Source organism: Parasteatoda tepidariorum, chromosome 9 (genome assembly GCF_043381705.1).
Source record: "Parasteatoda tepidariorum isolate YZ-2023 chromosome 9, CAS_Ptep_4.0, whole genome shotgun sequence".
Lineage (NCBI taxonomy): Eukaryota > Metazoa > Arthropoda > Arachnida > Araneae > Theridiidae > Parasteatoda > Parasteatoda tepidariorum.
This window is the reverse complement of record NC_092212.1, coordinates 38,002,202-38,018,761: the sequence shown is the minus strand read 5'-3', so window position 1 is coordinate 38,018,761 and position 16,560 is coordinate 38,002,202. Positions and strand designations below refer to the sequence as shown.

Here is a 16,560-nt window from a genome sequence, read left to right as displayed (position 1 = left end):
AATTGATTTAGTAAATTCATAACAAATACATTTCAAAACATAAACAGTAAGCAAATTGTTTTCAGATTTAACTTCCACACCAGGAGAACTGTCGACAAGCTTGAAATGTATGTATATATTCCACTTTTTGCAAAAATTAAACAGTGCTAAATGTGTTCATTAGGAGCTAAACTGTTAACCTTTTTATACAAGTACTAAACAATAATTATACACCCTAACATTAAACTTTCTGAAGATCAAACAACGCATACCGTAAAAATGCTGTCAGAGTAAAATTTTAGTTTATTTTAATTTCATTTGTTGGAAGATCACCACAAGAAGTCAGAAATTTCTTTTATTAGTTTTAGTTAAAAAATAAACGATACATGTTTTTATCACTGTAGTTTTGTCTATATTTTCATTGCTAATAAGGAATTGATTTAGTAAATTCATAACAAATACATTTCAAATCATAAACAGTAAGCAAATTGTTTTCAGATTTAACTTCCACGCGAGGCGAACTGTCGACAAGATTCAACTGTAAGTATATATTACACTTTTTGCGAAAATTAATCAGTGCTAAATGTGTTCATTAAGAGCTAAACTGTTAACCTTTTTATGCAAGTACTAAGCAATAATTGTACACCCTAACATTAAATTTTTTAAAGACCAAACAACGCGCATCATAAAAATTTTTTCGAAGTAAAATTTTAGTTTATTTTAATTTCATTTGTTGGAAGATCACCACAAGAAGTCAGAAATTTCTTTTATTAGTTTTAGTTAAAAAATAAACGATACATGTTTTTATCACTGTAGTTTTGTCTATATTTTCATTGCTAATAAAGAATTGATTTAGTAAATTCATAACAAATACATTTCAAAACATAAACAGTAAGCAAATTGTTTTCAGATTTAACTTCCACACCAGGAGAACTGTCGACAAGCTTGAAATGTATGTATATATTCCACTTTTTGCAAAAATTAAACAGTGCTAAATGTGCTCATTAGGAGCTAAACTGTTAACCTTTTTATACAAGTACTAAACAATAATTATACACCCTAACATTAAACTTTCTGAAGATCAAACAACGCATACCGTAAAAATGCTGTCAGAGTAAAATTTTAGTTTATTTTAATTTCATTTGTTGGAAGATCACCACAAGAAATCAGAATCTTCTTTTATTAGTTTTAGCTAAAAAATAAACGATGCATGTTTTTATCACTGTAGTTTTGTCTGTATTTTCATTGCCAATAAAGAATTGATTTAGTATATTCATAACAAATACATTTCAAAACATAAAAAGTAAGCAAATTGTTTTCAGATTTAACTTCCACACCAGGAGAACTGTCGACAAGATTCAAATGTAAGTATATATTCCACTTTTTGCAAAAATTAATGAGTGCTACATGTGTTCATTAGGAGCTAAACTGTTAACCTTTTTATGCAAGTACTAAAGAATAATTATACACCCTAACATTAAACTTTTTGAAGATCAAACAACGCATACCGTAAAGATTTTGTCAGAGTAAAATTTTAGTTTATTTTGTTTTCATTTGTTGGAAGATCACCACATGAAACACTCAAAAACTTCTTTTATTAGTTTTAGTTAAAAAATAAACGATACATGTTTTTATTACTGTACTTTTGTCTATAGTTCGATTGCTAAAAAAATTGATTTAGTAAATTCATAACAAATACATTTCAAAACATAAAGAGTAAGCAAATTGTTTTCAGATCTAACTTCCACACCAGGAGAACTGTCGACAAGATTCAACTGTATGTGTATATTACACTTTTTGCAAAAATTAATCAGAGCTAAATGTGCTCATTAAGAGCTAAACTGTTAACTTTTTATGCAAGTACTAAACTATAATTGTACACCCTAACATTAAACTTTTTAAGGACCAAACAACGCATATTATAAAAATTTTTGCAAAGTAAAATTTTAGTTTATTTTGTTTTCATATGTTGGCAGATCACCATATGAAATTAGAAACTTTTTTATCAGTTTTAGTTAAAAAATAAATGATACATGTTTTTATTACTGTAGTTTGGTCTATATTTTTATTGCTAATAAAAAAAATACACTTCCAAACATTAACAGTAAGCATATTGTTTTCAGATTTAACTTCCACACGAGGAGAATTTTCAACAAGATCCAAATGTAAGTATATATATTGTAATGAAAATTATTTTATAACTTACTTGAAGTCATATATTCTAAACTAGTGTTAACATCCAATTTTAGATAAAATATTTTACACTTATCCGTTTTCCCAGTTGCATGTAATATCCCGCATGCTTCCGTTATACATAACTTTTAAAGTCATTGCGCGCTCTAGTATTTTTTTAATTGTTTTAATTTCATTTTTTTATCATTGTATCTTAAAATTGTGTTGCCGTTTAGCTATGAAAATGCATACTGTTCATAGCTGTTGAGAAATTTTTTTAGATAAAGTCTATGATCTTTTCGTACTGACAAAAAATACCTAGGAAAGTGAGAACATTTTGTAAAATTGTTTTGAGGAGTAGTATACGAACATTATTACGTTTATTTAAAATACTTATTTAAACAGAGCTTATTTCAAAATATATATTCAGTACATTAATTATTTTATGTGCCTAAATATATATATATTTGAATATTGAAAAAAAGGTAATTTTGGTCTCCGGTCTTCAAAACCTTTCAAATATTTCGATTAGGTCCTAAGTTTTATTTTATTTTATAACCGGTGTTGAACAGTCTACTCAATTTTGAGTTTACAAATATCACTGTTCAACTCCGCAGCCTTGTAATTTTGAACGATACCCAAAAATGAAGGGAACACCTGGATCGAGCATTGAGAGAAACTAGCCTTCGTGGAGGACATTTTGATGGAACGAACCTGCATTTACATTCATGGAGAGAAAAACCAAGAAACCTCCGACGGGTAGCCCGATAGCAAGGGGACTCTAACCCATGATCCGTCTACCTCTTGGGATATTTTACGTCAGCACTGTGGCTAGTGTGAGCCGGGTGCAAAATTCATACAGACCAGTTATCGCTGGGATTCGAACCAGGGCAATCTGTTTGGGATTCTACCGCTCTATTCCCTAAGCCACCACGGCCTCTGTAAATGGAGTGGATTGCATACAATAAGAACGACCAAATATAAATGCTCAAAAATTCATTACATCTAACTGATAATCTCATGCAATGCATTAATGTAATCTCATGCAATGTATTTATGCGACCTAATGCAATGTATCAATGTATACATTTTACAGCAATTTGTGATGAAGATAGAAATGACTGTGTCAATGGAGCAGAATGCTTACAACTTGGAAATCAACGATTCTGCCACTGCTTGAAAGGAACATATGGAGACAAATGTCAACACATGTGGGACTGTGATGAAAGATATAATTTGAAATGCAATTATAAGAATGGTGAAATTTGTGCATATAACACGACGTTGGAAGAATCGGAATGTTTATGCGTAGAAAGTGAATTGCAGTATGACACTGAACAGGGAAAGTGCAAAAGTAAATACAAACTTATTGTTTAAATATCTTGGAACAGGGAAATTTCTTATAATTCTAATAAAATCAAAACTAAGCCGAATATATTATTAAATTAAAAGTTATAAATTTTTCTTAATACTATTTAATATATGAAAAGTTATATGAAATCGAAACTATTCTTTGACTTAATTATAGTTTTATTTGATTAAATGTAAATAAATAAATAACACATGCAGCAACGTTAGCAGTACAGCAACGTTGACCTTACAGCAATATTAAATATCTAAATAAGCATATATATGCAACTGTACTATTTCAAATTAAAAAAAATCGTAACTTACGAACTATTAGTAAAATCAATTTTGCTATAGTTTCATTCAATTCAATGTAAACAAAAAGAAAAACTACATAGGAAACAGTGCCACATTTGCTTAAAATGACGAAGTCAAATATATATCTAAATACAGGATTAGCTTAAATGATTTTTAACCTCTCAGAGGACAGTATTTTCACAAGTATACAACCTGCAAAGGTAAGTGATACATTTAAGGATACAAACTCTCATCAAATTTTTAGCAGATATTAAAAACGTTCAAAGTGTATCCTTTTAGACACTCTTCACACTTTTTAATGGTAAACCATTTATGACCAAGAGCTTAATTGCATGTTTCGATCAATATCCGTCACAACTGCTGTGATGAGTCCTTGTAGTGTAGTTGGAATTGGAGGTACTTAAAATTTAAACTCCAATGCTAATAGCACCACAGACCCGTATCTGTGCTGATGTGACGGATATTGATCGAAATATGCAATTAAGCTCATGGTCGTAAGTGGTTTACCATTAGAATATGTGACGGGTGACTAAAAGGGTACACTTTGAACAATTTTTAGTCTACGCCAAAAACGTTTGAGTATTTTGAGTACTTTAAATGCATTGACCGGTTTTGCACGCTGTATACTTGCAAATATTCAGTACTTTGAAAGTAAATTAATCGTTTTGCCTAAATGCAGAATTTTCCCAAAAATGTATTTTAAATTTTTGAAAATTACTTGAACAAATAAAAGCAAAACATACTATAGTACAAATATTCTACGAATGCGATTAAATTATGTCCGCAACTAAAACTTAAGGATTGAGAAGAAGTGGACCTGCAAATTATTTCATAACATTTTGATATTTCAATAAAATGAATTAATTTGAGATATAATTTCTTTTTCAGAAACATGTGTGGTTGGAAATCATGATTGTGAAAATGGAGCTATCTGTAAAACCGTCGGAAACTATGGTTTCTGTGAATGTCGTCTGGGTACTACTGGGCACAAATGTGAAAGAGTAACAGACTGTGACTTCATGAATTGCACCAATACTACTGGTGGAAGGTGCGATTATGACAGACGTTTAGAAATAGCTAAATGCGTGTGTGATAATGGTCTGAAGTACGATGAATATGCCTATGAATGTAGAGGTAAAAACAAACTAAACAATTCACCATTCAAACAGAAAGCGGTATTATCTAGCACTTTTAAAATAAATGTTGGCTAAATACCGGGGAAGCTAACATTTATTTTCATGATTGCCTCGATACTTCGGGAGGAGGGTGCGAGTATAACATTAATTTAGAAACAGCTAATTGCGTATGAGATAATAGTATGAAGTACGATGAATGAGCATATGAATGTGGAGACAAATTCAAAAATTTGCAGTTGAAACATAAAGATGTTTTATCAAGCACTCTTAAAAATAAATGTCAGCTAAATAGTGTTACAGAATATTTTCAGATTAAATATTGTTTGATAAATTATGGTCAAAATAAATATGATTTTCTGAAGCTTATATACACTATCTGGAAGAAAGTGATGGGACACGACACTATAACGACATAAACCTATATTTATCAAAATTAATAGGAGGTAGGGCCTCCTTTGGCTGCGATCACAGCTGCAACCCTTCTGGGCATGCTTTCCACTAAATTAGCCATAGTGGCAAGAGAAATTTCCTTCCAAATATTTAACAGGAAGTTCCATAGTTCATGCTTGCTTTTGGGGAGTGGGATGCAGGCTCTCAACCAACGGTACAATTCGTCCCAGAGAGTCCCTCAGTCTTGTAGCGACACAAAAAACGTGGAACAGTTGATTTTGAGCAGTTACGGAGACGGGATGTCTCCCTAATTGACACATTGGCAAGATGTAATCCAACTAACACTCCTTTCTCGAACTCAGACAACTGTTTCCGTGGCGGCATCTTGACAAAAACAAATCTAGTCGACTCCACAGAGTATTTATAGGATATGGCTGACACGTGATACTTATTAGTGCGCATGTATCAGCTGTATTGTCGACTTTTCTACTTTTCGAGGTGTGTCCCGTCACTTTCTTCAAGATAGTGTATAATGAAGCCTATATATAACTTATAGCAACCTAGTGAAACAATTGCAACGGCTTATTTTTTAAAAATAAATTTATGTATTATTCTCTAGTAAAATATGCCGCTGTCATACCGTTTATTAGTATCGGGGCATGGCTTTTTCGGTAATATCCATTATACAATACTCAAATTATAGCTCGAGAGGTGTGTGAGATAGCTGTTCAGCACGTAGTAAAGCATTAGGAAGCGTTTTCTATCTTATTTCTTGACAAAGATGGAAATAATTTTAATACTTCCGTTTAATATGCTTGAAAGGTTTCACACTCTTTCGGTGGTTTGTTTGACCTACGACTGCTGGGCAGATATTTCAATTATTATCAATTATCGTAAGAACTTTGACAATATCACGGTCATCTTATGAAAATCATTAAAACTGAAATCAAAGTATTTCCGCGTGTGCCAAGTAAGGGTAACAGCTAGACAGTGAAAATATTTGAGTAATATCTTGTTTAAAACTATCTTATCTTTCGCCTTTATAATAACACAAAGGTGTTAGGTTTAGAGGAAGGACTGAGGATTTAGAATATTTAAATACAGTAATGCTCTGTGCAGTTTGTTTGGTTACAATTGAAGTTTATATGTTGTATAAGATAATTTTGAAAGGTGACCAAGCTATTCGCAATGTCGGCTAGTTATATTAATTAGCGTTAAAATGCTTAAATATGGCAGTTTCTTTGATTATGCATATTTCTTTTAAATTTAATTAATGAATAATTAATTTAAAGTAGGAGTCCTTTTATTTACAATAACGTGGTTCGCGTATGAATAAGCGTAATTTGGAATGTCTTGGACAGTGTGCAAAATAAAAACTGACCACCCTGCATAACTTTTTATCTAATGATTAGATCTTCACGGTTTTAAGACTCAATTTTAATGGTTCTAGGGGTGACGTCAAATATGCTAGTTAACTAGTCAAGATGATATTTTAAGTTAGGAAATCTGAGACAAAAGCATACTTTGGCTGAATAAACAGGCCTTTTTTTCACGCATTCGGATTTTTGACCCCTAAATTATAGGGGGTAGAAATCTGGGATATATGGTCCCATTAGTTTGGTCTGGTCAGGAGAGCGGTCTAAAGTTTGAACCCCTTAATGTCTATTTTTATTTTATACGTATTTCGCTGTTTTTCAAGAAATGTTTAAGCGAATTGAAAAAAAAGTTGCACACAATTAAAACATTCGCTTATTCAAAGGTAATTCCATACGAAATATAGATTTTAGTAATTATTTTTTATTATTTTATTTATTAACAGTTGAAAAAAGTTTGAATTGTAAGTTACATAATTTTCGATGCCATTTTAAAGAATGCAAACCAGTTGAGGAGTTCAAATCGAGAATCAAATTTCGAAAAAGTAAGTATTTTTTTCCGTAAGTACTTTTATCCGAAATCCATATGCGTCGAAAAAAGGAATGTTTCATCAGAGAAAGTAAGTGTTTGAGTCTGATTTCTTAACTTTAAAGTGTCATCTGCACTAATTATTAGCATATTTGTGGTCTCCCTTCGAACCATTAAAAGTGAATCTTAGAACGTGAAGATTATATCAGAAAATATTAAGGGCGATCAGTTTTTTGTATTGCGCCAAGAGTAAATAAAAACAAATATTTCATTTTAGTATTTTGGTGATGTCACCTCTTCTTTTCCAATATCAGTTTTGCTTGGGTTTAACTGTTTTAAGATACTAGCGATGAATAATTACTATAAACATGTACTAAAACCTCAAATTAAACTCAAATTTGATTTGATTATTAGCTAGCAAAAGCAAATCATGCAATTTTTTAATTAATTAAAAATAGAATTGTCAGCAATTTAAGGACAACAAAGACATCCATGTTAATTCTATTAGAATCTGTTTCGCAGTGGACAGATCATTTAAACACGGTTCCCAGCAGATCACCGAAGTCAAGCATCAATGGCTGCAGTCAGTGTGCGGGTGGGTGACCACTTGGATTAGTCTGCGTAGGGACCAAGGATGTGCGGTATTGGTCCTTGTTATTCTGTTCTACAGTAAAGTGCTCGACTTCGCGTGCAGGTTCTCGGGCTACCGAGACAAGAGTGCCATCTCCTCTGCGGATGATCAAAATTGTGATGGCATGTCTTCGGATCATCCGCAGAGATGTTTCCCAGACCGTCGCCAATAGCCCATTGTGCAGCTCTAGTGCAATGTAAATGAGCTACAACAACAACAGCAACTATTCGAAACTTTTTATTGACATAAATCCGTAGTTTTTCAAATAAATTAAGTAAGTATATTATAATTTGCGTAATAAATTAAAATTGATAGATTTAAACCAATAATTAAACTATTTGAATCAGCATCTCTCATTTGAATAAACATTTTTGTGTTAAAAACTGCTAAAAATTAACAGTTATAATTAAATTTTTTTGCATGATTTAAAAGAATTCAATAGCGTTTTTCTTTGAATTTTAAGGAGATAGGCAGAAATATAATTTTGAAAGTGCTAGTGATTTTTCATCAAGATGTATTAAATTCAATGTTCATTTAAATTTTAGAAATATGTAATCCTCAAAAGAATGATTGTCAAAATGGAGCTATGTGTGAAAAAGAAGGTAACTACAGTTTCTGTAGATGTATCCCGCGTTCCTATGGACACAAATGCGAAATTGTGGACGATTGTGAAAGTCAAAAAGTGATATGCAATGAGAATAGTGGAGCAAGGTGTGGAATTAACATGGATTTTAGAGGCGCTGAATGTTTATGTGACAATGGTCTTAAATACGATGAAGAATCTCTTACATGCAGAGGTAAATTAAATTTTACAAAAAGCGAAATTTTTTAAAATTAACTTTTGATCTAATGATTGTAATTTCACTTTCTCATCATCATCATCATCATAGTTGGCCAGACAGCCCAATGTGAGCTAATGCCTTCCTCTGAAGATTTCTCCATGACTACTTCCGATTTATCTTTGATCTCCAATTTTTTTCATTAATTGCGAGAAAATCAGACTCCACTGAGTCAGCCCATCTCAATCGCTGCCTTCTCCGCTTTCTTTTTCCAGTGGATCTAAGAGGCAGTATCTTTTTTATTGTGTTGTCGTCACTCATTCGAATCTTGTGGGCTATCCAATTCATTCTATTTATTTTTACGTATTGAATAATATCAGGTTTTTTATAAATCTTGTACAGTTCAGAGTTAAATCTCCTTCTCCAGTTATTGTTTTCATTTACACTACCAAGTATACCCCGCAAAATCTTTCTCTCAAATATTGCGATACAATTTTCTTCCAATTTTGTCATTGTCCAAGCTTCAGAAATGTATGTCAAGACTGGCCGGACAAGAGTTTTGTAGATTTAGAACTTTTGTTTTTTTAGAAAGAAACCTAGATTTAATAAATCTTCTCAGCCCATAGACAGCCCTATTCACCAAATAGAGTCGGTTTTATTTCACTTTCTAGTACTTGATATTAAAACTTCGAGAACCTAATGGCAAAAAAGCAAATTAGTTTGTGTTATTTAACCTCGTACAAAGACGTACATTCTTCAACGATGTATTCGGATTCTTGACCCTCAAAATATAAGAGTCAGTCGCAATCCAGAAAATATTGTTTCAATAGTTTCAGCAGGAAAGCTGTTAAAGGTTTGAACATCTAAATGTTGATTTAACTTCTGCGCATTTCTCCATCTTAAGAGCCTTGCATCTTCGACCGAATCTCCTAAAATTTGGATTTCATCACTTAAAATCGAGTAGATAAAATTGGTGTAAAACTTTGTAAATATTACAGCTAAAAATATTTTCGACCTTAAATAATACAAATCTCCATTTTTTTCATCCTCAAGTGCTAGTCTAGCCCTTTTAACTATCGATCTATACCTTCCTGTGGCACCTCATACATTTTTAGAGTAGCAGCTGAAATTCTGCCGTCAGCTTCATTTTGAGTTTATTCTTTGGCTGTTGGGCCTATATTTAGTTCCAATTGTTCCAAAACTATCAATAACTTCTTGCAACCTAAAGCTAAATAAGTTGCAATTTCAACTATTTATATTGAAAGTACCATTAATTCTTTTTCTAACATAACCTAAACAAATTATTTCATTAAAATAGTTAAAAGGATAGTATTTTACTAAAATGTTTTGATAAGAGTGATCAAATCCATTAAACAACTGAGCTGGCAAATTTACTTGTTCATACATGTCATAGCTCGTCCTTCGTTACTCTCGACATATTGTGCTGTAAGTTTTACCTTTTTTCGAAAATCAATTCAGTACTTTGGTTCAAAAATCTTAAAAGGATAAACTATTTAAAAATACAATAATCCTTTTTTCAATTTTTCGAACATTTTACTTTGCAGTAACCACTAAAGGTGCTCCCTTTTTACTTTTGCTCACTGTGTGAAATTTATCATTCATTTAAATAATTCAATGTAGGAATAGTGTTTTAATGATGACCTGATTTATTTCTTAGAAACATGCAACTTCTATAAAAATAAATGTGAAAATGGTGCACATTGTAATCGTATTGGAGCCTACTTATTTTGTGACTGTCCTCCAGGATATTTTGGACATCGATGTGAAGAAGTCACAGGTGAGAAAAATGAGCTGATGTAAAATATGTACAGTAAAGAAAGTGCGGAAGCATCTATGTTTTAATGCAAAGGTGACTTAATATATGCAAAGTTTGTTTTAATGCAAAGGTGACTTATGCAAAGGTGACTTAATATATGGCAACATAGTTAGGTTAAGTAAAATGAATACATATTTAAAATTTAATTCATATCATTAAATTTTATAATTTAACGAGAAGTATGTAAACAAAAACAAATAACTACTTATCTGGAAAAAACTCCCTTTTTTAAAAAAAAAAATTACTGTAAAAACTTCATTTATTTAAGAAATGAATGAAGGTGGAGCAGGTAAACTTATTTCGAACACTCAGAAATGGGTGCCAAATTCTGAAGATTCATCAAAAAATGATAAAAGCGAGTGAGATTTGAGACAGAAAATGTAAAATAGTCATCAAAAACAATTTTATTTTATTTTATAACCGTCGCTATACATCCGACCCATTTTTTTGAGTTTACGACTACCGATGCTCAACTCCATAGCCTTGCAATTTTGAACCCAATCCAGAAAATAAGGGAACTTCTGGATTAAGTAGTGGTTGAAATTTGCCTTCGTAGAGGACTTTTAGATGAAACTAAACATCATTTGTGTTACACGGAGGGGAAAGGTACGAGAACTCCCACGGTTAGCTTCATGGTAAGAGGACTTTAAACCCGTGATTCGTCTACCACTGAATATATTTTACGTCAGCACTGTGGGTGGTGCGAGTCGGGAGCAGAACATTGATAGCAATTGAAAATAAGTTTAATTATAAGAACAAAAATCGAAAAACCACAGTGGCCAATAGAGGCAAATCAGGACAGGATGACATTTCCCACGCGCTATGGAGAGATATTGAGGAGCTTATATCGTTTGCAATAGAATCAACATTCATATAAATTGACAATTTCACGACATTTTAATCGAAAAAAGAATTCTTTATTCGTCAAATTTTACGATAGTTGCAACAAGCTTTTTTTTTTTAAAAAAAAAATCATGCTTACACAAAAATACAAAAACTACGTTTAACCATTGAATTAAAATTGAAAAAAATGCTTCTGCTTTTGCTGTATCTGAAATGAAAAAAAAACTTTTAATATAATTTTTTTACAAAAAATTCATGTGTATTTTTCAGATAAAGGTGAATACAGTCCACTATTATTCATATTACTATGCATCACATCAGGATTTCTTTTGATATCTACAATCACTCTAGTCATTATTTTCATAAAGTAAGTAATTTGAAGGAAGGTTTGTTTGCAGCAGAGTGTTCCGTAACGGCTGCCTTTAATATATATTCTAATATAGAATCTTCATAAAAAATAAAGCAGTAAGCACATTAGAAATCCCGAAATAGCATTTAGGGATAAATATTGAAAATTTTTTCCGAGTCCCATTCCATAACTATTGAAGTTTAGATGAATTAGATTAGCAAAGATGTGAATTATAAATCTATAAATGGTTACTTAATTTCCGAATTTTTTACCTAAATTACTAATTATATAATACCTAAAATTACCTAAATACAGGTGAATTTCGAAAATTATTTTTAAGTACAATTACTTGCATTTAAGGATTTTTGATTTCTTCGATTAGTTACGAAATGATATTGTTCTGATCTTCATGTTTCAATTTCCATAATAGTATGTTTTGGATAGATGCTCGCAAAGTTTACAATTATTTTAAACATTATACCTTTATTTTCATGTTTATTATTTTTGGTTATAATTAATGATGTATTTAAATCTATATTATATTTAAATATATTATTTTTTTAATTTAAATAATTGATATTGATGATTGATGCTGATGATTGATGATTGATGCTGTAGAGATTTAGGCAATTTTCTTACAAAAATCATTTTTAATACATTATTATAATATTCCTTCTTACTGTAAAGCATCATTTGTGCTTATAGAAACCCATTTTAAAAAAAGTCACCGAAGTAAAAAGGAAAAAAAATACAGCTTGAAGACAGTGGCGATTTGGTCGATTCACCCACAGACGTTTAGAGGTCAAAGAACTAAAGTTGCATTGCTATTATTGCATTTTGTATTATTGCATTTGGTAAATTGCTGTAATTTTGTAATTGATCCAAACTCAAAAATCCTACAGTAAATATGAAGTTAATAATTCTACAGTCAAAATTATACAGTGCACAATAGTATTATACAGTAGTTATACAGCGTATTTACAGTATACTCAATAAGCATACAATCAAGATTCAGTTGCATTGAAAATAGAGTTTTGTTGTGTTAGGCTTTTTGTTAGATAATGGACATCGGTGTTAGGTTGGGGTTAAGTTTTGTCAAGTGAACCGTGGAACGAGTGAATTAATAGGTTTATCTGGAGTGCCATTTATCGTGCGAAAAGGGAAATACTAGGCTTTTTTGTTTTAAGAATCTCTGATACTGCTATCAGTCCGTGAATGAGGGTTCGCATTCTAATAGTCCAGGGTAACCAATTGGAGAGCACAGGACAATATAAACTCTTCATTTGTTAAAGGAGCGTAGGAAATATTATGTTCTGAACGCTAAGACTCCAACTTCCGTTCAGCCGGTCTTGAGACAAACAGATTAGCCCTATCGGTTGTAGTTTGTACCCAGCTGCAATGCACTAAGCGGAGTCATAAGGTGTGCCTTATTGACGTGGATAAAATTCTAGTTGTTTTCTCACAGTTACCAGTTTCGATTTCTTTTTCTTGCTGTGGTTATTTGACTGTTATAGTTAAATATGGAAGAATAACAAAGGAATTGTTACTTAATTATTATTTCCGAGCAAGTTTCTTAAGTCAAATATTTACTTAATTATACTATTTTCGATAAAATAGCTTTTCTATTAGCATGTCTTCTACAAATAAGCTATTAATAGCTATAAAAGGAAATAAGTAGTAATGACAAGAAAACTAAGACAGTAACATTTAAAGAAGGAGTCACATAACATCGCAGCATATACTAATTATTATATTTATGAAATATTTAATGAGGAAGTTTTATTATTAAATAAATTATTCTTGAACTATTCGTTTGAAAAAGAGTGATTAATTAGAGAATTATTATATTTTTAAGTCATCTGTTCTGATAGATGCAATATAGGACTTGTGTAGGTATATTAAATTGTGTTTTCTACTCATTTGGAAATTTTAAATGTAAAAGTAAGTTTTTTTTGTTTCAGATTTAGGAGCAGAAGAAATAAGTAATAAAAGAAAACATTTATTGTCTATCTCGAATCATGTATGTAATTTAAATAAAACATGTTTTTATTCAGAAAATAATGGTATTTATTTGAATAATATATGATAATAATAAGTTATTTAAACATTAAACGAGAATTCACGCGCGTTGCTTAGTCCTAAATATCGGTGAAATAAAAAAAAAAAACCTGAACAATGTTTGAGCACAAAAAAGTATTTTTTAACCATAATATTGAGTTTGTAATTACATAACATTTTTCATTAATTTCAGTTTTGCAATCGTAAAAATAAACGTACAATTTTCAAAATAACATTTGATCCTGAATAACCCTGAATAAGCTTTGATCTAATGATCCGATTTTCATGCTCTAGGATTCGATCTTAAACGTTTGTGGGCATTATTTCAAATATACTAATTAATTAGTGCTGACAATATTTTAAGTTACGAAATTAGACACAAAAACATACTTCCTTTAAGTCACAGGTTCGGATAAACAGATTCAGTAGCAGATTCAAAATATCGGGGGTAGCAGCAATCTGGAAAATATAGTCCCAATAATTTAGTCCGGAGAGCTATCCAAATTTAGACCTCACAATGTTAATTTGAATTTTTGTGTATTTCACCATATCTTGAGAACTTTGTAAGTGAATTGAAATTTTTTTACCCACAATTATAAAATCATATATCTAAAAATAATTCCATGGAATATATAACATTTTATTAATACTTAGTATTTTTTTTATTAATAGTAGAAACATTTTTGAAATGTAAGATATTTATATTTATAATCGTCGTTGAACAACCAACCCATATTTTGGGTTTACGACTTCTAATATTCAACTCCATGTCCTTGTAGTTTTTAACCCAATCCAGATCAAATATTGGGAGAAATTTGCCTTCGAGGAGGACTTTTTGATGGAATAAACCCGCATTTGCGTTATATAAAGAGGAAAGATACCCCCCCCCCGGTTTTAGCCTGACGGTAAGGGGTTTCTAACCCATGATTCGCCAGAACTGCGGATATTTTACATCATCACTGTAGTCGGTGCAAGCAGAATGCGGGATTCGTATCGATCAGTCATCGCTGGGATTCGAACCCGGTTCACCTCATTGGAAGACTGGACGATCTATCCCCTGAGCCATCACTGGTCTGAGTTACTAGATATATAATATTTTTACAAAATAAGCATTTGCGCAATTCATATACGCAAAAATTAAAATTAACATAACGGCCCAAACTTTGGACCGCTCTCTATACCAAACATATAAGACCATATTTCCCAGATTGCAGCTACCCCCTATATTTTAGGCTCAGAAATCCGATTATTTATTTAGAAGATATGTTTAAAAAATTTATGTTTATTTAGAGAAAATTCGTTTATGTGTCTGATTTCGTGATGTTTTGTGGGGAGTGATTTCTATAGGGAATGGAGGCAAATTTGTCCGCATTGGTTATCCGCAGTCTTCTTCATTTAACATGGTTTATCGAAGCTCCTTCGCCTAGAATAATAAAAAAGCGACAGTTTAAGTGCCCCACACGTGAAAAAAAGATACAATTTTAAACTGTGCCATCTTGTACTAAAGAACTATCTGAGCTTTAGAAGGAACAAATAAATGAAATTGGCTCCAATTTAGCGACATTTTCCCACCTTGATAAACACTATCAAAATCAATACCTTATTTCCATTTTTTGCAAAGTTTCATGAGCCCAGATAGTACAGTATTGAAGTAAGTTTTTTAATATTAAAAAATAAACCTTAAATGCTTTTCATTTCTTCAAAACAGCGTTTTTTTACAAATTGACGTTTTGCACCATTTTTAAAATAAACACAGAGTTTGCTGGCTAAAAAAAGGCTAAACTTGATCAGAGCTTTCGAAAAACAGCTTTTCTCACACTACACTACGGTTTTTTGTAACTGCTATGCTATTTTTATGACGGCTGGAAGAATGTTCGTGACTGTTATATCAGCTTTATATTATCTTTTTTTGCCAGTGTTATGTATGCTACTTATGAAAGTGGTACAAAGCATTACTAAGAAGGAAAACTACAGTTTTGAGAAAAGGAAAAGCCTTTGCTATCGAATCTCTTCATATTTCAAAACTTATTATGACGCTGCCTTATCTGGTCTGAAGCAAGTCTGCAAAAACAGAAATATTTCGTGGATTTTGAATTTTCATTTATGTGGAAAAGTTTTATTTAGGTCTCACTAAAATTTACAAATTTTTCAAAAGATTAAATAGCTTTAACACATTTAAGAAATTTGCATGATCCAAAGCCCAGATAAATATTTACAGCACGATGGTATGTACAACTTGAAATTATACCTTAGCATTGATTGTAAGGCTCCTAAACTATAGCTTTTTTTTCCTTGGTGAAACTGGCGGGAAAACACTGTTCAAAAGATAATAAAAAAGAGAGTTAACCAATGGATGTGTTGAAATAGTATTCTAATTCTATGCTCGCAAGACATAGAAATTAAAATGAAATAGATTTTTAAAAAATAGTATTGGACAAAAAATAAGTCAGTACTTATTTATAAGATCTCCGTACATAATTCAACCTTTACAAAACTGTAAATCGTGCATTTGATTAGTTTCTTTAAATATTTTTCTTGCTGAAAAAAAGTGAGATGCTTATGTATTTCGTAATGGTTATTATTAACAGAAGGATCACAGAATTAAACATCAGACATTTTTAATTTATATCAAGTGCGTGAATTTAATTTTTTTTGTATATTTCACATTATAGTTTTTTTGAATCTCAGCTACGGTTCATTGAATATAGATTAAAGAGTTTTTAAATGGTTATTCGAAATCTTATCCGTATACTTATCCTATTAAATATTTTTTGGAATCGAAATTTCTTATAGAGGTTCCGGTTCCTATATATATATAT

The 16,560-nt window shown here is 31.2% G+C and overlaps 1 protein-coding gene across 13 annotated transcripts in view; it reads left to right on the top strand.

The window, feature by feature from the left end:
• The window catches only part of LOC107446127 (fibropellin-1), a 93,503-nt gene extending 79,763 nt beyond the window's left edge, over positions 1-13,740 (top strand). For 6 of the 13 annotated variants that reach the window (XM_071184774.1, XM_071184785.1, XM_071184783.1 and 3 more), the window contains 10 exons: positions 478-519; positions 890-931; positions 1,302-1,343; positions 2,103-2,144; positions 3,248-3,505; positions 4,705-4,950; positions 8,421-8,672; positions 10,333-10,452; positions 11,605-11,701; positions 13,645-13,740. In XM_071184774.1, coding sequence (XP_071040875.1) covers positions 478-519; positions 890-931; positions 1,302-1,343; positions 2,103-2,144; positions 3,248-3,505; positions 4,705-4,950; positions 8,421-8,672; positions 10,333-10,452; positions 11,605-11,701; positions 13,645-13,669 — 1,166 coding nt within the window. In that variant the 3' untranslated portion in view covers positions 13,670-13,740. Of the gene's footprint in view, positions 1-65; positions 108-477; positions 520-889; positions 932-1,301; positions 1,344-2,102; positions 2,145-3,247; positions 3,506-4,704; positions 4,951-8,420; positions 8,673-10,332; positions 10,453-11,604; positions 11,702-13,644 lie in introns of all 13 variants that reach the window. The other 7 variants (XM_071184778.1, XM_071184786.1, XM_071184779.1 and 4 more) reach the window with 5 other exon arrangements.
• The last annotated feature ends 2,820 nt before the right edge of the window (positions 13,741-16,560 follow it).